This window comes from Geotrypetes seraphini, chromosome 3 (genome assembly GCF_902459505.1).
Source record: "Geotrypetes seraphini chromosome 3, aGeoSer1.1, whole genome shotgun sequence".
NCBI lineage: Eukaryota > Metazoa > Chordata > Amphibia > Gymnophiona > Dermophiidae > Geotrypetes > Geotrypetes seraphini.
This window is the reverse complement of record NC_047086.1, coordinates 403,787,198-403,810,267: the sequence shown is the minus strand read 5'-3', so window position 1 is coordinate 403,810,267 and position 23,070 is coordinate 403,787,198. Positions and strand designations below refer to the sequence as shown.

The 23,070-nt window shown below is 45.8% G+C and overlaps 1 protein-coding gene across 4 annotated transcripts in view; it reads left to right on the top strand.

Annotated features, from left to right (window-relative positions):
* The window catches only part of CAPN11 (calpain 11), a 148,724-nt gene that overhangs the window by 5,638 nt on the left and 120,016 nt on the right, over positions 1-23,070 (top strand). Inside the window, exons 2-3 of one of the 4 annotated variants that reach the window (XM_033936851.1) lie at positions 4,519-4,727; positions 7,578-7,811. In XM_033936851.1, the coding sequence (XP_033792742.1) occupies positions 7,658-7,811 (154 nt within the window). In that variant the 5' untranslated portion in view covers positions 4,519-4,727; positions 7,578-7,657. Of the gene's footprint in view, positions 1-4,160; positions 4,728-7,577; positions 7,812-15,596; positions 15,832-23,070 lie in introns of those variants that run through there. The other 3 variants (XR_004538739.1, XM_033936852.1, XM_033936854.1) reach the window with 3 other exon arrangements.

Below are 23,070 nucleotides of genomic sequence, written 5' to 3'. Positions count from 1 at the left end.
ACTCTTCCCCTTAACTGGATCCATGACATCCCGTCTGCCTATCTTGCCTGTTTAGATTGTAAGCTCTTTGGAGCGGAGACTGTTTTCTTCTTCTTTGTGCAGCACTGCGTGCGTCTGATAGCGCTATAGAAATAATTAATAGTGGTAGAACATAGAAAGATGACGGCAGAAAAGGGCCACAGCCCATCAAGTCTGCCCACTCCATTTACCCACCCTATTAAGTCTGAGTGCTAATGACTTAGTTCCTTAACTCGACCGTTGCAGGGATCCCACGCGGATGTCCCATTTATTCTTAAAGTCGAGCACACTGGTGGCCTTGATCACCTGCACCGGAAGTTTGTTCCAGTAGTAGTTATTGAGAGTAGGGAAGAGGTTAGAGATGGAGGAATGGAAAACTGTAGAACCCAATGAAGAGGGGGTGAAATCTGAGTGGACAGAGCAGGAAAATAAAGGGAAGAAAGCTGGAAGTGTCCGAGTTGGATGTAAGGGAGAAAGTGAAGATAGAGAGAAAAGAAGCAACATGGGAATAGAGTTACAAGAAAACAATGGAAAGCAGAAACCAGAGCCTGGGAGCAACACAATTAGAAGATGAAAAAAGATTTTTGACACTTTTCTTCTTTATATTTTGATCAGTTTAAGCGAAATGCTCAGAGTTAGGCAGTGAAACATGATTTTTCACAGCGACCTCGACTAGTGACTCTTTTCTATTACAGTACATTTGGAAAGTAACTTACCAACAGTGCTTGCTCGAACTTTGAAACGTAAGACATAACTAGCGATATATTGCTGGACCTTTTCTAGAGAGTTTCTATATTCTAACATCTAAAAATCCTACAAACTGCAGTAGTATGAATCTCTTGTGAGCTTCGAAAGACTTATTTAATATGATGGATTGATTGGTAGTGATCAGGGATCAGAGATTAGCCTTGTAGATAGAGATATTTAAACATCTCTCTCACCAGGAAGTGTGTGGAGCTACGGCCGCAGCAGCCTGAGGTCGTGGGTTCAAACCCCACACTGCTCTTTGTGACCTTGGGCAAGTCACTTAATCCCCACATTGCCTCTGGTAAAATTAGATAGCTTGTGAGCCCACCAGGACAGACAGACAGAAAAATGCTTGAGTACCTGAATGTACATCACTTAGGCTAAAAATGGTATATGAATACTTAAATAAATATCTCCCCTCTCCCGCCTTTACTTCAAAGTATACAGATTGAGATCTTTAAGTCTGTTCCCATACGCCTTATGACGAAGACCATGCACCATTTTAGTAGCCTTCTTTTGGACAGACTCCATCCTTTTTATATCTTTTTGAAGGTGGGGCCTCCAGAATTGTACACCAGAGTCTTATTCAGGGGCATCAATACCTCCTTCTTCCTACTGGCCATACCTCTCCCTATGTACCCATACTTCTAGCTTTTCACTGTCACCTTTTCAACCTGTTTGGCTACCTTAGGATCATCACATACTATCACATCCAAGTTCCACTCCTCTTTTCTGCATGAAAGTTCTTCAACCCCTAAATTGTACCATTACCTCGGTTTTTGAAGCCCAAATGCATGACCTTGCATTTCTTAGCATTAGATGGATATAGAGCAGGAAATGGAGAAGTAAAAAAAAAAAAAGAATGAATAGACAGAAGACCCTGGAAATAGAGTTTGGAGCACTGGGTAACAGAACCAGAGGCATAGATGATTAAAAAGATAAAATCACCAAATAACAAGGGTAGGATAAATGATTTTAGTTTTAGTTTAGTAAGGTGGGGTAATGGGATTTGATATATTGCTTTTCTGTGGGAGAACTGACTTGAAATGTTAGCGGATGTACATTCTCAAAACTATCCATATATTGCACTATACAGGAGGAAATGTAAGGGGTACTTTATGCAATTAATCATGTACTTTAAAGCTAAGACAAAAGAGAGATACATTTGGCAAAAGCACAGGCGGAAGAGCAAATGGCTAAAAATGTAAAAAAAGGGAGACAACAATTTTTTCAGATATATTAGTGAAAGGAGGAAGATGAAAAATGGAATTGCTAAACTAAAAGATGCTGGGAACCGATATGTGGAGGGTGATGAGGAAAAAGCAAATGTGCTAAACAAATACTTCTGTGTTCTGGAGAAAGACCGAGATTGTCTGGCAAAGTTACACGAAAAAATGGAGTAGATTCTGCGCCGTTTACGGAGGAGAGTGTTTATGAGCAACTTGAAAAACTGAAGGTGGACAAAGCGATGGGACCAGACGAGATCCATCCCAGGATACTAAGGGAGCTCAGAGAGGTTCTGGCGAGTCCTATTAAAGACTTGTTCAACAAATCTCTGGAGACGGGAGTGATTCCTGCAGATTGGAGGAGAGCAGATGAAGCAGGAAACTACAGGCTGGTGAGCCTCACTTCGGTTTTTGGAAAAATAATGGAAGTGTCGCTGAAAGAAAGGATAGTGTACTTCCTTGAATCTAATGGGTTACAGGATCTGAGGCAACATGGCTTTACAAAAGGTAAATCGTGCCAAACGAACCTGATTGAATTTTTTGATTGGGTGACCAGAGAACTGGATCAAGGACATATGCTAGATGTAATTTACTTGGATTTCAGAAAGCCTTTGATACAGTTCCTCATAGGAGGCTGTTGAACAAACTTGAAGGGCTGAAGTTAGGACCCAAAGTGGTGAACTGGGTCAGAAACTGGCTGTCGGACAGATGCCAGAGAGTGGTGGTTAATGGAAGTCGCTCGGAGGAAGGAAAGGTGAGTAGTGAAGTCTCTCAGGGTTCGGTGCTGGGGCCAATCCTGTTCAATATGTTTGTGAGTGACATTGCTGAAGGGTTAGAAGGAAAAGTTTGCCTTTTTGCGGATGATACCAAGATTTGTAACAGAGGAAGGAGTGGAAAACATGAAAAAGGATCTGCAAAATTTAGAACTGTCTAATATCTGGCAACTAAAATTAAATGCAAAGAAATGCATAGTAATGCATTTGGGGATTAATAATTGGAAGGAACTGTATATGCTGGCAGGTGAGAAGCATGGACGGGGAGAGGGACCTTGGGGTGATAGTGTCCAAAGGTCTAAAGGTGAAAAAACAGTGTGACAAGGCAGTGGCTGCTGCCAGAAGGATGCTGGGCTGTATAAAGAGAGGTGTAGCCAGTAGAAGGAAGAAGGTGTTGATGCCCCTGTACAGGTCCTTGGTGAGGCCCCACTTGGAGTATTGTGTTCAGTTTTGGAGACTGTATGTGGTGAAGGACATAAGAAGACTTGAAGTGGTCCAGAGGAGGGCGATGAAAATGATAGGAGGTTTGTGCCAAAAGATGTATGAAGAGAGACTGGAAGACCTGAATATGTATACCTTAGAGGAAAGGAGGGACAGGGGAGATATGATTCAGTCATTCAAATACTTGAAAGGTATTAACTTAGAAAAAAATATTTTCCAGAGAAAGGAAAATGCAAGAGGACATGATTTGAGGTTGAGGAGTAGTAGATTCAAGAGCAATGTTAGGGAATTCTTCTTTTCAGAGAGGATGGTGAATGCCTGGAATGTTCCCGAGAGGGGTGGTGGAGAGGAAGTTCAAGTTCAAGTTCACTTTATTTTTGATGAATCGCCTTTTTAAAACATTCTAAGCGATGTACAATTAAAAAACAGATTATAAGAGAACATACAATCATATTAGTAATACATTAATAACAGCAAATTAAATATTTGTTAAATAATTACATAAAACAGAAAAGATAATAAAAGATACATAATGTTAAAAACAAACATGAAAAGAGGGAAAGGGGGGAAAAAGTTACAAATTTTTCTCTTAATGGAGGAAAAAACATATATTAGGGAAAAAAAACAAAGGGAGGGGAAAAAGAAAAAAAAAAAAAGAGATGAATTAATCGATAAAGGCATCATTGAATAAGAAAGTTTTTCAGGAAAACGGTGATGGAGTTCAAAGAAGCGTGGGATGAACACAGAGGATCTAGAATCAGAAAATGATAGTAAATATTGAAGAACTAAGGCCTGTACTGGGCAGACTTGCACGGTCTGTGTCTATATATGGCTGTTTGGTGGAGGATGAGTGGGGAGGGATTCAATGGCTGGGATGGTGTAGATGGGCTGGAGTGAGCTTTGATGGAGACTTCAGTAGTTCAAACCTAAGCACAGCTTTGGATTCTTGCCCAGAAATAGCTAAGAAGAAATAAAATTTAAATTGAATCAGGTTGGGCAGACTGGATGGATCATTCAGGTCTTTATCTGCCGTCATCTACTATGTTACTATGTATGTTACTATAATTAAAATTTTTTATCGATGTACAGCCTTATTGATGCATAATTATTTCAGCATTTCTGCTAATTGCAATCTTCTATTCATCTGGCTTTAGTCACTGTTGCTCTTTCAGATCATTAAACCTATTTATTTAAAATATTTCTATCCATATATCTCCAAAACTTATGTGTATTATAATATAACATGCATCAAATGCATTACAAAATACAAATCAGGAAAATATAATCATGCCAAGGTCTCTTTCCTGCTCTAGTGTTTCACTCTTAGCGTGCAGCGCTCTCTTGGATTTCCATGTTCAAAATGTTCCATTTCTTCGGTCTGAAAGTCAGCTGTGAAGCAGTTGAATGCTCTTCCGGCTTCCTTAAATCAGCTCTAATTCCATCTGCTCCCTCCGCCGTGCCTGTGACACACTGCAGATGTTAAAAAGATCCACAAAAAGACACCGGCATGTGATTATTCATGGTGAGTGGTCAGCAGGCAAAATGTAATCCTGCTCTGAACCCATTAGTGGAGGAGTTTCTGTGGACAAGGGGGCTCTTAAGAACTGGGGAGGTTTCTATTTGGGGTCCTGTCTCCCGGTTCTTGTAAGGGGCTCCAAGCATTGTGGGTGCGGCCGCAGCTCAGAGCTGCTACATATCTGGGCCCTGACTCACAGGAATGGAAACGTCAGTGTCAGAAAAGACAGCAGCCCTCACTGCATCCTTTAAGAGAGACTTCAACTAGAACCTCTCTATACTTCAAATCATTTTTATTATGAGTGAAACACAGCAAGTAGAAATTACACCAAAAATCAAACACTACAGCACACACCCTGAGCAAGCTACACCTTGGGTTTTGGCCAGGACCTGGATTGGTCACGGTGAGAACGGGCTACAGGGCTTGATGGACCGTTGGTCTGACCCAGTAAGGCCATTCTTATGTTCTTAAGTTAATCAAGTAAAGGACACTCAAGTCATTGTGACATCACTGCTGAGGTTGGCTCTTAGGCATTGGTGGAATGAGGCATTATGACATCACAGTCTCAGCTCTGGAATGTTGCTCTCATTGGGGTTCCAGAATCTTGCTATTCTTTGAGATGCTGGAATGTTGCTACTCCTTGGGTTTTGGCCAGGTACTAGTGACCTGGATTGGCCACTGTGAGAACGGGCCATTGGTCCGACCCAGTAAGGCTGTTCTTATGTTTTTAGATGAATACTACAGATAAACAGGCACTGTCAACGACTATTTCACTTACAAATAACCACCTAACATATACCCCCTGAAAAGCCCCCATTATCCCCCCTTCCAATCACTAAATGCTATACACTTCTCCCTCGGTATTTGCGGGGGATAGGGGCAGAGCCAGACCGCGAATTGAGAAAAAACGCGAATTGCTTCTCGTCTGGCTCCCATAGTCTCTTGAGACTATGACATGAGCTCAAGGCAGCCATTTCCTATTGGTGATCTTACCGGGACAGGAGTGTAGGAAGATCGCTCCTGCCCCGAAAGCCCGCTAGACCACCAGTAAGGCCGGGAGGAAGACTGGAGAGAGGCATGAATGTGCTAAACTATGGGGGGTGTTTTCCCCCGCCCCCCAAAAAAAAATCACGAATATGTGAAATCGCGAGTGTCGAAACTGCGATTAGGGAGGGGGAAGTGTACATACATGAGCCCTACGATAACTCATTTAACAGTAAACAGTGCCCCCTAGGATGCAATTGGTGTATATAAGGTTGCCAGACCAGCAAATATGCAGCCCTGCGCTTTCTGGTTCCTCGTAGCTCTCTGGCCTCCCAGCAAGCCAATTGGTGAAGTTGGTTTCTCCAGCGCCAGAAGTCAGGGGGATCCCCCATGGTCAGAACCTTTCTTTAAAGCTGCATCCCAGACCAGAGAGAGGCAACAGGCTAAACAAAATATATTAGCAGACAGAGAGAATGGCAGGTAAAGAAAGCAGGAACAGTCTTTGGAGTCCCAGAAGAGCTGGAATCAGACCCCAAAAGCTCCCTAAGTTATACGGGGTTCTGATGGTAAATTATCTCTGATACCAAATGCAGAGTGTGAATCAAAAAGGCAGCGAGCTAAGCTACTGAAAGCATAACATGAGTAATTATGTTTAAATGATTTTTATTATTCCAGCAGTAAGAAGCAAATACAAACAGTAGTACCATTCAGGAAATAACATTTTCAACAATATAATCAGTTCCCCTCCCCCCCTCCCCAAGAATCCATGGCCAGTCCAACAGTTGAGAGTGGGAATAAAATCTTAAAGATTCAAAAGTCTACTGCGAGCACGCGGTGTGAGGTCCTGCCAGAAGTGCTCCCACACCTGACAAAATTTGCGACCCGGGCCAAGAGTCAAGTCTCCCACCATGCGTCTCTCCAGTGTTGCGTGCACTATCATTAGGGATCTCCATGGTGCATATGACGGGGGATCACGGGAGAGCCAGTTGGTGAGGATGGCTTTTTTCCCCATCAAAAGGGCTCTGGAGATAAATGCTGACATTCCCCTGGGTTTGGGTGAGGCTATATTATAAAATCCAAATAAAGCCATCGCCTTCCCCAAAGCGATGTGGTATATAGGCCCAGATGTCTCCAAAACTGTTGGATTGCGGAGCAGGCCCAAAACATGTGACTCAAAGATGCGTGAGCCTGATTGCATTTCGGGCGAGAATGCGACGCAGTCGTCCCCATCCGGGCTGCACGTTCCGGTGGAATGTAAAGTCTAAGAACAATTTTCAATTGCATTTTAACATGAGTAATTAATCACAGGCACCTTCCGGTCACGTGTGGAAGGCTGAAGTTCTGAGGGCATCAACTTTGCAAATGGATTAGGCAGAGTGAGAGCTCTTGGACCCCTTTTCTCATCCCCCACAGTCACTCAGCAGCGAGTGTTTCCATCCCACTCGATGGACCATTTTCTTCTCTCTCGTCTACAGATAAGGATTATAAAATGTTTTCACTTCTCATCCATTGAACAATTATCTCTGGCTCCATTTGCTGCGTTAATTATGTGATAAGTGCGGCTTAGGAAAGTCATCTGAGCAACATCACGGACAACACTTTTCGCTTCTTATATTTATATATTAAGAAGTAATCAACTAACTCCCCCCTCCCCCCCCCCTTTTTACAAAACCATAGTGCGGTTTTTAGTGCCAGCCATGGCAGTAACAGCTCCGATACTCTTAGAATCCCTATGAGCGTCAGAGCTAAAAACCACGCTACTGTTTTGCAAAAGGTGGGGGGGGGGGTTTATTATATAATTTGATTTTTATGACATTGCTTAGTTGTTTTTCAACAATTTTTTCCTTTTTTTTTTTTTTTTTTTTTTTTTAGAAGAAAAACTGTCCAAAGTTGCAAAACGAGGAGAAAGACCATAAGTGGAATTCTAACATCGAACAATCCCAAAGACCGATATGTGGAGAATGAAGAGGAAAACCAGAAATGTTCCGGGAGAAAGTCCTGCAGAGGAACCACAGAGAAGTAGGGAAAGCACAGCTCAAAATGCAGTTGATCCACCACCGTTCGCCCAAGAGGATGTTAGTGAGCAACGGGCAGGGCTGAAGGAAGGCAAGTCCGTGGGACCAGGCTACTAAGGAAGCTCAGGTTGAACAGACCTTGGACCTAGGAGAGGCTCCACGTGATTGCAGAATGGCAGAGGGTGGGGAATGTAATGGAGATACGGATGAAGAGACAGATTGCGCCAAATTAATCTGATTGATTTCCAGCCAGCAATGGTCAGCATTTTTTTTAAACCCTTACCATCACCAGCTAAATTAGTCCAGACACCCACTGAATACTGGGGGCTAATTTCAGGTAGGCTGAGCACTGGAGTTTATGTGGGCACAGTTGATATTAATCTGGGGCCCTGGCTGAAGATTGGTCCAGGACCTGCATAACCTTTTTTTTTTTTTTATCAGGCTCTGAATTCCCTCCTACCCCTGACAATGCCCCTTTTTCCCCTCTCCCTCCTCTAATCCATGACAAGAACTTCTCTTCCCCTCCCTCACCCTCCCAGCCATCCAGGTAGTCCTGCCCCAGGTCTACCAGTATCACTGGAGATTCAGCAGCCCTCTCACTCCTGCCCCTTGCGGACACCTCTCTAAAATGGATGCTATGACTATGGGCATGAGAGGACGTAGTAGCCTTTTTAGAGAGGGGGCTGTGCTCCTGCTCCCAGTGACCCTGTTGGACCATCAAGGATGCAGGATGGCCTGGGGGGGGGGGTGTGCCTTTGAGGGGAGTTCATAGTACATGTTGGAGGGAGGAGGAGGAGGGATAGAGGGGGGCATTGCAGGAAGGGGCAGCTCAAAAGCTGTCCTAAATTAGGCCACTTAGCTATAGAAATGTCGGTCCCCCAGCGCCATCCCAGACCTGCCCACTCTTTAGTCAGGTGGTCTGACAGGATATTCAGCCACACACTCTGGTCTTATACCACTGAATATTCCCACTTAGGCAGAGGGAAGTGATTTGAGTCCCTGCCCGCTTAACTCACTTTGAATCTTAGCCCCTGGATGGATTTCAGCAAAGCCTTGAATGCAGTTCCTCGCAGGAGGGATACAAACAAACCAACCAGCCTGTAGTTGGTTCCCAAGGTTTTGAACTAGATTCAGCATTTGTGGGCTGACAGAGAACAGAGACCAGTAAATGGCATTCATTCACAGGAAAGGAAATACAAAGGAATTTGTCCAAACCTGACTGACTAGGGTGTGTCCTGGAGACTGGATCGACCACCTCTAATCTAGTGGCTCTCGATGCAAGACTGGCCCTGCATTAGCACAGAAAGCTGAAGCCTTAATGAGCAGTGCTGTTCCTTCACTAGCCGTGTAGGGGGATCGAGGGGGGGGGGGGCGCACCTCAAAAATCAGGAACTTTTGGCAATCTTACCTTGCTAGTACTGAACTGCGTCAGGGCAGATCCTGTGGCCAGAACTGGAAAATCCCATGGCAAACTTGGCAACATTTCAAAGCAATTATGAAGCACATTAAATTCCATACATTTATACTTTATAAAGTAATTTATGGATAATTCTTGGGTGAATCTCTGTTCTTTGGGAGGGGGGGGAAGATGTTAGGAAATTGTGCTGGGAAGGGAAGGGATCACGATGATGGAGAGAGTGAAGGGATTTTAGGCAGAAGGTATGGGGGTGCAGAGGGAGGGATGGTATCCCTTCCCCCCATTGTCCAACTGCTCTGCTGTACAAAATTCACACACTGCATCAACAACAATATATTATTTCTATAGGGCTACCGGACGCATGTAGTACACTAAACACACAAGAGACAGTCCCTGCCCAAAAGAGCTTACAATCTAATTATGATAGACACACAGGACGAAAGGTGAATCTATGTGCACCGATCAGGTAGGGAATTAGAAGGGGAATAATGAGACGGATAGGGCGGGGGACTATGGAGGGAATGAGCAGCAGAAATGGGTGCTTTACAAGTTGGTTGGGTTAGGGTTAGGACCTAAATGCACCTTCGAAAAAGTAGGATGAGCATAACCAAGCACTCAACTATGGCAGTTTCCAAGACTCATAGAGGGGAGATATCCAGGTTTTTTGGAGGCCTCTCTTCTCCATAAGCCTTCCTATATTCCCCTACACCTGCTACAAACTTATCCACAGCTCTCTCTGTAACGACACTTTCACTGCTGGACCTGAAAACATCTCCAGTTTGGAAAAGAGATGGCCGAGGCAAGATATGATTGAAGTCTACAAAATCGGAGTGGAGTCAAATGGGCACAAGTGGATCGATGTTTCACTCCTTCAAAAATGACAAAGACTAGGGGACACTCGATGAAGTTACAGGGAAATAATTTTAAAATCAATAGGAGGAAATATTTTTTCACTCAGAGAATAGTTAAGCTCTGGAACGCGTTGTCAGAGGATGTGGTAAGAGCGGATAGCGTAGCTGGTTTTAAGAAAGGTTTGGACAAGTTCCTGGAGGAAAAGTCCATAGTCTGTTATTGAGAAAGACATGGGGGAAGCCACTGCTTACCCTGGATCGGTAGCATGGAATGTTGCTACTCTTTGGGGATTCCCCATGGAATGTTGCTACTCTTTGGGGTTCCGGAATCTTGCTATTCTTTGAGATTCTATGTGGAATGTTGCTACTCCTTGGGTTTTGGCCAGCTACTATTGACCTGGATTGGCCACCGTGAGAAAGGGCTAATGGGCTTGATGGACTATTGGTCTGACCCAGTAAGGCTTTTCTTAAAACATTCACATACTAGGGTTAGCATATGGCTCCAGAAATAGGTGGATGGATTGAGACATCCCGGTTCTACTGCCATCCATCCTCCTTATTTCCTTTGCCTTCAATGGAAGTAAAACCCGGATATCTCAGAAGGGGTCGTGACATTTTCTGCATGAAAAGCTAATGGATATGGATTACTCTTCTATTCTTTTCGTTTCCTATGAACAGTCTATTTTGAATAATAAAATAGCCAAGGTCTAGTAGTTCTGGGCTATGGGGGCAGTTCCAGAGTGACATCATGGTGGGGAGCATTTGAAAGGCACGGTAGGCGTCCATTCAACCAGTGGGTAAATCTTTATTCATAAAGATCGTCTTTATTCCTAGTTATAGTCCCAACTAGGATCCAAGTTTCGGCGTGATCAAAATGCCTTCATCAGGGGACACTGATAAAAACATTAAAAATGCAAAGATAAACATGTATAAAAATCATGACATCATAAAATGAAACATAATTGAAATAGGAACAAAAATTAAAAGCACGTGCGTACTAAAAAAACGTAATTCTAAAAGACCCTCATAAGTATAAACATATGAAAGCCTCAATAAACATTCATAAAATAAATACATAGAAAGACAAAACCATCATCAGCATATAGATTTGAAAGCCACAATATGCATCAATTGAAAATCCAATGTGCATTAATTAAAAGAATATGCATTAAATTAATCCATAAAGCTAACAGAGGTGCAAAGGAAAGAAAGTAAAAATCCCTGAAAATAAAGAAGACCAAGTAGAACGATTGACCCACTGGTTGAATAGATGCCTAAGGCACCTTGCCTTTTATTGGATTGTTGAGGTAGGGTGTTCTTCTCTTCGAGGAGCATTTAAGGCCATTCTTGAGGTATTTGTACAGCCGACACGTAAATATTAGACGAGAGGGGCGTGTACAAGTGAAATATAAGACGATCCCTGATGAGAGATCTCTGGAAGGAGAGGCTGAAGAGTCTTGGGTCTGCCTGATTTGCTTCCTGCAACGCTGAGGTAATGGCCTGGGTGTACCTGTGTTAGTGGCCCTTGGAGTAGTAACCCCTCTCACCTTTGAAATCTGGACAGGCTCTGGGCTCCTTTTTAACGTGAGAGGGAAGCGGGTGGCTCCAGAAGGTTCCAGGCTCAGTCAGTCCCAATTTTGTCTCTTTTCAGGTAGTTGATTCTAATGTCCACTCTTTTCTAGAGGAGGCGGTAGATACCGGACACATGCTAGCCCAAATGTGAAACCTGGGAGCACTAGGAACTGGTCATGTGACCAGGTTGAGTACCTCTGAAGGTACAAGGCCTTGGCCCCAGTTAGCTGGTCTGTCTTTGATCCGGACGCCTGGTAAACCTAGTTCTATAAAAGAATCTCTGCACAAAACTGTCTTTTCTTTTGTTTAATCCCAGCTTATTGTGCAATTTTGTGCTTAACTTTGGGAGTAAGTAGCCACTGTTCCCGCCAAGCTGAGTAGGAGTCCTCCACCTAGAGTCCTGCCAGTAGGGGGTGCTGTTTCATTGCGAGCAACAGGCAAACTCTGCAGGACTCCAGGAAACCTGCCTATCCCTAGAGCAGTGTATCGTAAACTGTGTGCCCCATGAGATTACAGGGGTGCTGTGAGATGCCAGGGAGGAGGAGAGGTGCCAGTGCCGGCTGACTGCCTACAGGACGTGTCTTTCGCAGCGAGAGGCACATCCTGTAGGCAGTCAGCCACCGCCAGCACCTCTCCTCTTCCCTAGCATCTCTCCTTTTCACGTCTCTTCCATTTCTGCCCCCCTCACTGGCAGCTCGGGGTCCCGTCTGGAGGACCTCCATGGATGTGTGGATGTTGATGGGTGATCTTACGCATACACATGACGTCATTGTGTGCACTTCTGGGTGCCCTTGAGCCGCAGCTTGCAAAATTTGCAAGAATGAAGCAGCACCCCCTACTGGCAGCAATGCAGTTGGAGGACTTCTGTTCAGCTTAGAGCAGTGTCTCTCAAACTTTCTCGAGCCGAGGCACACTAAAGGTAGTGGCCACGGCTTGAGGCACCCAGAAGTGCATGGATGTCACCATGATGACATCACGCAGATGCGTGATATCATCATATCGACATCCGCCCATGTGCAGAGGCCCTCCAGATGGGCCCTTAGACGCCAGTAGGGGGCGCCAGCAGGGTAGAGGGCCGGAGAGAAGGAGAGGCACTGGTGCCAGCAGATTGCCCACAGCAGTGTTTCTCAACTACTTCAAGCTAAGTACCCCCTAAGTCTAACAAATATCAACTGAGTACCCCAACCACAGACCTCCCTAGGCCCACCCAAGCTCTGCCCCAGATCCCATCCCCTTTACTAACTGTAATGCCATTTTTTCCATTCATTTTTCATATACACAGCAGATATAAATTCTCAAAACTGACACATTTCAATCGCTATATTGAAAATAAAATCATTTAACCTACCGGCGATCCTCTGCAGGCTGCTGTAATTAGCTTTAAAGGTGGGACCGGGAGGCCAGGGGGGGAAGCCGGAGGACACTAGAAAGAAGGGGGAAACATGCAGACCTTCGGCGAATCTGGTAGCGCTGGTGCTGTACTGCGTAGGGAAGTCAGCTGGTAGGCGCACTTGGAATCTCAGGAGGCCTCGGCACACAGTTTGAGATACACTGGCTTAGAGGGAACAATGGTGAGCATTTATGCCAGCCAAATGGTGATATAAGTGCTCGCACCCAGCTACTGTCAAGTATTCAATGACTGAGTTCAATTTGTGATATGAAGCTATACCTAGCAGTCGATACAGAATAAAACAGTATAGAGCAGCGGTTCCCAACCCTGTCCTGCAGGACCACCAGGCCAGTCGAATATGCATGTGAGAAATTTGCATATAATGGAGGTGACAGGCATGCAAATCTGCCCCATGCATATTCATTAGGGCTAACCCCAAAAAGCCGACTGGCCTGGTGGTCCTGCAGGACAGCGTTGGGAACCACTGCTCTAGAGAACCACAAGGTTTCCTACGGCCCCGTCATCAGCCGGTTTCTCTTCCTATCTCCTCTCCCTTTCCCCTATTCACTCTGTCAAAGAAAGATGATTCTACAATTGTTTCTTTCCTTTGCAACAAATTATTCGATTTATATTAACTTAAGTCAGATTGTCAACCACTTTGCTCTGTTTGGATTGTTGTTTTTTTTATACTTTATAGCGGTAAACTAATATTTAAAGCTATTTTAAAGCGCTTAAGGGAAGCCCACTTTGACTCTGTAGTGGTAAAAGGTCCTTAAATCAGAAGACTAAATCCTGGGAACTCTCTTGATTGACCCGCCCATGTCTTTCCTCTGGCCACACCCCCTTTGGAGTTGTGTTAGAGAATAGGAGTGGAGGCCAGATCACTGCGCAACTCCTAATACCAATTGTCACCTATGAAGCTAATTGCGCACCCAACTTTCAGTGACCTATAGCGAATCCAGGAGATTAGTGGGCAAATACAAGGTGGGCAGAGCTTGTGTGAAATACAATCTGGGCACAACTTAAGCTACACCTGCCAGCTCCATGGCTGATGGAACTGTGGATGTCGACAAGTAAGGCCTCTTTTCCCCTCAACTTATCCTACCATTTCTTTTCTCCCCACATCCACCATCCATCTTCCCACTGCATTGCTATCTATCCTGTCCAGCATCTCCCCTCTGAGTCCCTATCCACCTTCATGTTCTCCCTGTGACCCTCTTTTGCCCTGTCCAGCATCTCTCCTTGGTGTCAGCATTAACCATCCCAACTCTTCCCCTTGTCCAGCATCTCCTTCATATTCCCATTCTTACCTCCCTGTGTTCTGCACCTATTCTATCTCCCCATTCTCACTCCTCTAGGTGCAGCATCTCTCCTAGCTCTCTCCTCTCCCTTATATCAGGGGTGTCAAAGTCCCTCCTCGAGAGCCGCAATCCAGTTGGGTTTTCAGGATTTCCCCAATGAATATGCATGAGATCTATTAGCATACAATGAAAGCAGTGCATGAAAATAGATCTCATCCATGTTAATTGGGGAAAACCCGACTGGATTTTGTGACCCTGGAGGAGGGACTTTGACACCCCCGCGTTATATCCAGGATGTCCCCTGATCTCATAGTGATCTACCTTCGCCCCTCCTGTCAGCTGCTCAACCTAAGTGCTGGGCCCAATCCAGCACTTCAGTTGCCCAACCACTGAAGCTAGACCAGGGGTGGGCAACTCCAGTCCTTGAGGGCCGGAATCCAATCGGGTTTTCAGGATTGCCCCATTGAATATGAATCGAAAGCAGTGCATGCAAATCATGTATATTCATTGGGGAAATCCTGAAAAGCTGATTGGATTCCAGCCCTTGAGGACCGGAGTTGCCCATGTCTGAGCTGGACCATGGGGCGCCACCGTGGCAGTGTAAGCAGGCCTCGTTGACTTTGTCAAGCCAGGTGACGCTGGCGGCGGAGTCTTTGGGGGGTCTCTGGCCCTCTAAATGTGCCAGGCAGGGGTCTGTGCTTCGGAGCAGAGTGGCCACCATGTCCCCAACTTCTCCAACCTCTGTCTCCACCTTCTTATCTCTTTCACACTTGTGCCATCCAGCTGCCTTGGCTCACCTGCTAGAACAAGGTGGAAGTGTGGGACTTTGTGCAGCGCCTGCCCCCGGCCGCAGACCAACAGCGCTGAGCCTTCTGCACCGACAGGAGGGGGGGGGGGGCTCAAAACCCTGTTGTTAAGACCAGTGAAGGGAGGTGGGGTGGGGGTGATGGGTCCTCCCCATCATCTTTGGCTGCCTCTGTGGCAGGGGTGTCAAAGTCCCTCCTCGAGGGCCGCAATCCAGTTGGGTTTTCAGGATTTCCCCACTGAATATGCATTGAAAGCAGTACATGCAAATCGATCTCATGCATATTCATTGGGGAAATCCTGAAAACCCAACTGGATTGTGACCCTCAAGGAGGGACTTTGACACCCTGCTGTATGGAAAGGGAATGGGGCCTTATATACCGCCTTTCTGTGGCTTTTGCCATTTCCAAGCGGTGGATTTGGGGTGGTGGCAACTTCACAGATGGCCCCGGAAGGTCTTTTCCTGCCCTCATCTACTGTGGCAATGATGAAAGGTTGGTTTTTGGGGTTTTTTTTTTTTTTTTTTGGGGGGGGGGGGGCAAGGCGAGAGCCTTTTTCGCCGAGGAGAGAGACATTTCAAGCGAACGTCCCGGTTCCTTGTCGGGTCTCCTCCGATTCTTTCTCGGTCCGGCGCCGCAAGGGTTACAGCGGCCGCCGCCGACGCTGCACCTTTAAGGCGGCCGCCCCTCCCCCCAGGCCAGCCCTGAGCCGCCCCCATCCGGCCAGACCCCACCTTCAGCCGCGACGGACCGACACCCGGACACGAGCACGGGGAGGTGAGTGGCTGATCCCCCCTCCGGGGTCCCTGGACGCGGACGCTGAACTTCCTCTGCCCCCCCCCTCCTTCCCCCCTCTCTTTTGTAGCTTTTTCCTAGTCCGGGGAGGGAGGGGGGGGGGGTCGCAGGATGGAAGGCAGCAAGCTGGGCAGTAAGGATCAGCTGCTGGACAGGAAGGGACCCTCTGCTATAGGGCTCTTGGCATCAAAGCAATGCCCTGCCCCCCCTCCCTCCCCAACTTTTCTCTCCTTCCTCCTCGGCTGATTCACCCCTGCCTGATCTTCAGCTGCATCTGCTCTGGCTTCCTGCTTTGGCACGCCTGCCAGCTTCCTCCATGCCCTCCTGCATTCACTTAGACTAGAAACCAGGCTAGAGGCCCCGCTGCCATGGAGCCGCGCCTGGGGCAGAGAGCAGAGCAGCTCTAGGGGGCAGGGGGAACCGGAATGGGAAGGGGTGCAAAAAAGGGGGGGAAATCTCAGCACAGCACCCGCTGCTGCTCCCACATGGATACATGCAACGACAGGTAGCGCGTTGGCACCTCAGAGGGGCAACGCAGGCAAAAGCCTCGTCTCTGAACTGCTTGATAGGGCACTATAGCGGGAGATGCAGCCTTGGGGGCACGAGCTGTCAATTGAAATGAATGCCATCTGTAAGCGTGCCTGGTCTCCTTAAAACAAGCCCCGGTTTGCATGCGGTATCTGTAAGTAGCGCACCGAGTTACACGCCGAGCATTCTGCCCAAAGCGCACGACCTTTAGAGAGTTCTAACTTCTGCGTGCCAAAACCTGCTCTAAATGCTGCCATCCAACTAATGGCAGTTAAGTGGGCAAATGACCCTATTCTGTAACATCGCCCCATGCCCCCTTCCAGTGACACGCTATAGATTATGAATTGCCAACGAAGGGCGGTTATCTGTGTCATTGTAAATTATTGCCAGTCATTGGCAATTAACAGCATTTACCAAGTTAGATGCCGAGAAGATCTGGGCAAAACCAGTACCCGGTAAAGAATCCTTTGTAGTGGTTAATGAGCTGCATCTCAAGAACGTAAGAATGGCCATACGTGATGTGGTCAAACCAATGATCCATCAAGCCCAGTTTCCTGTTTCAAGCAGTGGCCAATCCAGTTCCTAAGTAACTGGCAGAAGCCCAGATAGTAGCCACATTCCATGCTACCGATCCCAGGGCAAGCAGTCTATGGACTTTTCCTCCAGGAACATGCCCAAACCTTTTTTAAACCGAGCTACATTAACCACTGTAACCACCTCCTCTGGCAATGAGTTCCAGAACTTAACTAAAAAATATTGCTTCCCATTTCTTTTAAAAGTATTTGCATGTTTGCAGGGGAGAGAGAGTGGCGCAGTGGTTAAAGCTACAGCCTCAGCACCCTGAGGTTGTGGGTTCAAACCCACACTGCCCCCTGTGACCCTGGGCAAGTCACTTAATCCCCTCATTGCCCCAAAATGTTATCACGTCTCTATATCGCTCATTGTGCGACCTCACCTGGAGTATTGCATTCAATTTGGTCACCTTATCTCAAGAAAGATATAGCAGCATTAGAAAAGGTTCAAAGAAGAGCAACCAAGATGGTAATGGGGATGGATTTCTTCTCGTATGAGGAAAGACTAAAACGGTTAGGGCTCTTCAGCTTGGAAAAGAGATGGCTGAGGGGAGATAGGATTGAAGTCTACAAAATCCTGAGTGGAGTAGAACGGGTATAAGTGGATCAATTTTTCGCTCCGTCAAAAATTACAAAGACTAGGGGACACTCGATGAAGTTACAGGGAAATACTTTTAAAACCAATAGGAGGAAATATTTTTCATTCAGAGAATAGTTAAGCTCTAGAACGCATTGCCAGCGGATGTGGTAAGAGCGGATAGCGTAGCTGGTTCTAAGAAAGGTTTGGACAAGTTCCTGGAGGAAAAGTCCATAGTCTGTTATTGAGAAAGACATGGGAGAAGCTGCTGCTTGCCCTGGATCGGTAGCATAGAATGTGGCTACTCTTTGGGGTTTTGCCAGGTACTAGTGACCTGAATTGGCCAATGTGAAGACAAGCTACTGGACCCGATGGGCCATTGGTCTGACCTAAGGTTACCAGGCGCCCGGATTTCCCCAGACATGTCCTGATTTTGAAGACATGTCCGGGGGTCCGGACGGCTTTTCAAAACCCAGCACTTTGTCCATGTTTTAAAAGTTTTCCTTCGGGTAGGAGGGCATCCGCGCATGCACGGATGTCCTGCCCAATGAGAGCAGGTGGGGGTGGGGGGGAGGGCAGGGCTGGGGCAGGCTTGGGGGCATAACGGGGTGTGGTGGGACTGGGTGGGCCTGGGGGCAGATCTAGGGGTCCGGATTTTCTAGACAGAAAATCTGGTAACCCTAGTCTGACCTTAGGTTATTTTGTGTAAAGGAGAACTTCCATTTCATTGAACTGCCATCAGCGGCTTTATCTGTTCACTTACAGGATAAAGGAGACCTGCTCTGTGCTCTATTTAAAAGTGTCTGGGATAAGCACAGAGGATCCCAGGAGTAGGGATGGCACACACGGTGGGTAAAGCGGAGCAACTGTTTATTGGTTAGAATGGTGGACTGAGAACCAGGGTTCAAATTCCTCTGTGGCTCCTTGAGATCCTGGGCAAGTCACGTAACCCTCCGGTCAAAACAGCTCCTGGCTGGTTAAATCCTTGTTAGTCACCCTTAGCCAGAGTGTGCTGCTGAAGATATCTGGTTAGCGCCCGACGTGAGATCGGCCGTTCTGGGGGTGTTTCAGGGGCAAAGGTTGCGGTTGTCTGGTTAACCGCATAACTAGAACCACAGAAAAGCCAGTTCTATATTTATGTGTTTCCTTGTAGCTGAATATCGTTTTTAACCAGCTCTGCGTTCAGTCTTTGTAAACTTGGAAATTCAATACCAGAGCCCAGACATGCCTGGGGATAATACCAGCGTCAAGCAGCAAAACGCTGCTGGCGAAATATCAAGCCCTTCGACTGTAAGGCCTCGTGGGACAGGGAGGCATTAAATGTAGCTCATCCCCTTCCCCTCTTTCCCTCTTATCTGGTATCTTATGCAATGACAGCGCTGAAAGCCATAAACAGAGATAAAAGAAATAAGAAAGATAAGACTATACCTTTTTTATTGGACTAACTGTACTTGCTTGTGAATGTTTGATATGTGACCTGCATAGACTTTTGTCAGAGCGCGGTATTTAATTTGGTTTTTGGGGGTTTTATTGTAAACTTCTTAGATTTGCCTTCTGGTTTTATATTTGTGGTATATTAAATAAATTGAACTTGAACGTGGTATATAAGTCTTATAAATAAATAAAGGCTTGTTTATCCCTTTCTTATAAATAAATAGAACATTTGGGGGTTAACTCTCAAAATGTCACCTAAAGTTGGGCGCTGAGCATGGATTCTATAAACGCCATTCACTTGACAAACGTTTGCGCCTGACTCTGCGTATTCTGTGGCCCGTGCGTACAACTGCAGACACTCCCAAGACTCGCCTGTGCCCCTCCCTGGCACTGGAATTTGCATGCACATCCCATAATTCTATAAAAAGCCCCCCAAATTGTGTGCGCAATTTAATGGAATAGCAAGCTAATTAGCGACAATTGGCATTTTAACAAAAAATTATCAGTGTTAATTAGAATCAATTAAAAGTTACATTTATAAATATAGGCTTAAGTGAAAAAAGGGGTGTGTGGGAATGGGTGGATCGCGGGGGGGGGAGTTCCTTTAAATTATGCGTGTAGTTATGGAATTAGGGCCTCCATGCTTGAATTTAGGTGTGAGAGTTTGTACCACATTTTCATTAGTCCAAATGGCGACATCTAAATGTAGTCAACTTTTCCCAGGCATAAACCACGCCTAGCTTTAAGCATGACTTATAAAATACTGCTTTTTTGGATGCCACAATGTAAAGAATACTGATTAATAGAAACATAAAAACAGGACAGCACATAAAGGCCAAATGGTCCATACGCAGCATCCACTATCTCCTCCTCTCCCTATTGGCTAAGACTCTTAACATTTGCATCTCCTCTTCCTATAGGCTAAGGCTCTTAACATTTGCATCTTCTCTCCCTATAGGCTAAGGCTCTTTTCACCTGCATTGTGAGGTCATAGAGCTTTATGGTTAGAGAAACTCAAACACATGATGGCAAATAAGGGCCAAATGGCCCATACAGTCTGCCCATCCAGAATACTGGGCTTGATGAACCTTCGGTCTGTCCCAGTATGACAATTCTTATGTTTGTCAAGTTAGGACAATCAAGCCATTATGACATCACTGCTGAAGTTGGCTTTTGGGCATTGGTGGAATGAGGCATTATGACATCACAATCTCAGCTCTGGAATGTTTCTACTCTTTGGGTTTCGGCCTGGTACTTGGGACCTGGCTTGGCCACTGTTGGAAATAGGAGACTGGGCTTGATGGACCTTTGGTCTGTCCCAGTACCATGGGAAACCATCCCGTGTCCTTCTTTAGTGTCCATCTCAACCTCAGTCCTTCTACACCAGCATTCTTCAATACAAGGCTTGAGGGTCAGTGACTGGGCCCATTCAAACTCTGATTTTTCCCTCTCTCCTTAAAGAATGACATGGAGATGGTTTCGCGTGGTTATCTGCAGGGACAGGGACGGGGACGGTGATGAATTTTGTCACCGTGTCATTCTCTATATCGAATCTTCCTCAGTCTCTTCTCTGCCAGGCACCTTCCCTCTGTTTTCACAGCTCACGTTATCCAGATGTTTCATCTGATAAACCTTGCGGCTTCCTCATGTCCTCCTTGAAGTAAGAGACCCAAATCCAGTCAGCGTGCTCCTGTGACAACCTTACTGGTGCAGAATGCAGCCGATGAATTACAGCCTGAGAGGAGAGAAAATGACATTCAGATAGTTGCTCATGGCCTGTAAGGCACTGCAGTGTCGGAAGCCAGAGTTTCCCTGGTGGTGCGTTCCGAGTAGACAGCTGCTCCTGTCAGCCTTCGGTTTCAGCGGCGCTGGAGTCTGTGGTGCATTCCTTTCTCTTGGATCAACTCCCGTCCTGTGGTATTGGCTTCCCAGATCTGAAATGGTTTACTTCCTGCCTTTCTGAAAGCAAACAAAGAATTGGATTTGAAGCCCTGGACTGGGATGTAAACGATCGGAGCTTCCTGCGAGAGACGACCTTGTTTGCTTTTTAATCTTTATTTGTGTCCCTTTGTGGCCTATCATTCAAATGTAATTTTTAGTCGCCTTTATGTAGACCCTGTGATGTTACTTTTACCTGTTTTTTAAAAGCATCTGATTACTGCTTTAATCTTCGCATTTTCCTCAGCTGAAACAGCGAATGCACGATTACGTGAAAATGGGTCGACTCTTAATTTTTCTAAGGAACCTAAGAAAAGACAGTTTAATCATGAATTTATAATGTGTGTAATTATTTGGGTAGACTGGATGAACCGTTCAGGTCTTTATCTGATGTCATTTACTATGTTACTATGTAATAGAGAATGACATGGGGACAAATTTTTCCCCGTCCTTGCGGGAACTCATTTTCCCATCCCATCCCCATGAGTTCTTTTCCTGTCCCTGCCCCACTCCTGCAAACTCAGTCCTCATCCGCACAAGCCTCAAACACTTTAAAGTCCTAAGCTCAGATTGTGATGTCATAATGCCTCATTCCACCAATGCCTAAGCTCCGTCCTCATCTGCGCAAGCCTCAAACACTTTAAAATCCTAAGTAGCAACATTCTAGAGCTGGGATTGTGATGTCATAATGCCTCATTCCACCAATGCCTAAGCTCCGTCCTCATCTGCACAAGCCTCAAACCCTTTAAAATCCTAAGTAGCAACATTCTAGAGCTCAGATTGTGATGTCATAATGCCTCATTCCACCAATGCCTAAGCTCCGTCCTCATCTGCGCAAGCCTCAAACACTTTAAAATCCTAAGTACCAACATTCTAGAGCTGGGATTGTGATGTCATAATGCCTCATTCCACCAATGCCTAAGCTCCGTCCTCATCTGCACAAGCCTCAAACCCTTTAAAATCCTAAGTACCAACATTCTAGAGCTGGGATTGTGATGTCATAATGCCTCATTCCACCAATGCCTAAGCTCCGTCCTCATCTGCACAAGCCTCAAACCCTTTAAAATCCTAAGTAGCAACATTCTAGAGCTCAGATTGTGATGTCATAATGCCTCATTCCACCAATGCCTAAGCTCCGTCCTCATCTGCACAAGCCTCAAACGCTTGAAAATCATAAGTGTTTGAGGCGTGTGTGGTTAAGGCAGGGCTGTGGAGTCAGAGTCGGAGGAAATTTCGGGTACCTGGATTCGTAGTCAGAGTCAGAAGTACAAAAAACTGAGGAGTCGGAACATTTATCTACCGACTCCATTTTTGAACTTGGCATACCAATCACGAGCGATTCTTTCAGCTATAGCACCCACTATATACACAGCACAAATGTTGCGAGCAGCTTCTGCGGCCTTAGAACCTTGATTAAAAGCAAAAAGAAGGTGGTGTCGAAAATGCTCGTTTCTCTCAACTTGACATTCCATTTTAACGATCTGAAAATTAACCAGTGCTGTGGAGTCGGAGTCGAGGAGTTGGAATCGGAGGAAATTTTGGGTACCTGGAGTCGGAGTTTGAAGTACAAAAAACTGAGGAGTCGGAGTTGGAACATTTATCTACCGACTCCATTTTTGAACTTGGCATACCAATCACGAGCGATTCTTTCAGCTATAGCACCCACTATATACACAGCACAAATGTTGCGAGCAGCTTCTGGCGACCTTAGAACCTTGATTAAAAGCAAAAAGAAGGTGGTGTCGAAAATGCTCGTTTCTCTCAACTTGACATTCCATTTTAACGATCTGAAAATTAACCAGTGCTGTGGAGTCGGAGTCGAGGAGTTGGAATCGGAGGAAATTTTGGGTACCTGGAGTCGGAGTTTGAAGTACAAAAAACTGAGGAGTCGGAGTTGGAACATTTATCTACCGACTCCATTTTTGAACTTGGCATACCAATCACGAGCGATTCTTTCAGCTATAGCACCCACTATATACACAGCACAAATGTTGCGAGCAGCTTCTGGCGACCTTAGAACCTTGATTAAAAGCAAAAAGAAGGTGGTGTCGAAAATGCTCGTTTCTCTCAACTTGACATTCCATTTTAACGATCTGAAAATTAACCAGTGCTGTGGAGTCGGAGTCGAGGAGTTGGAATCGGAGGAAATTTTGGGTACCTGGAGTCGGAGTT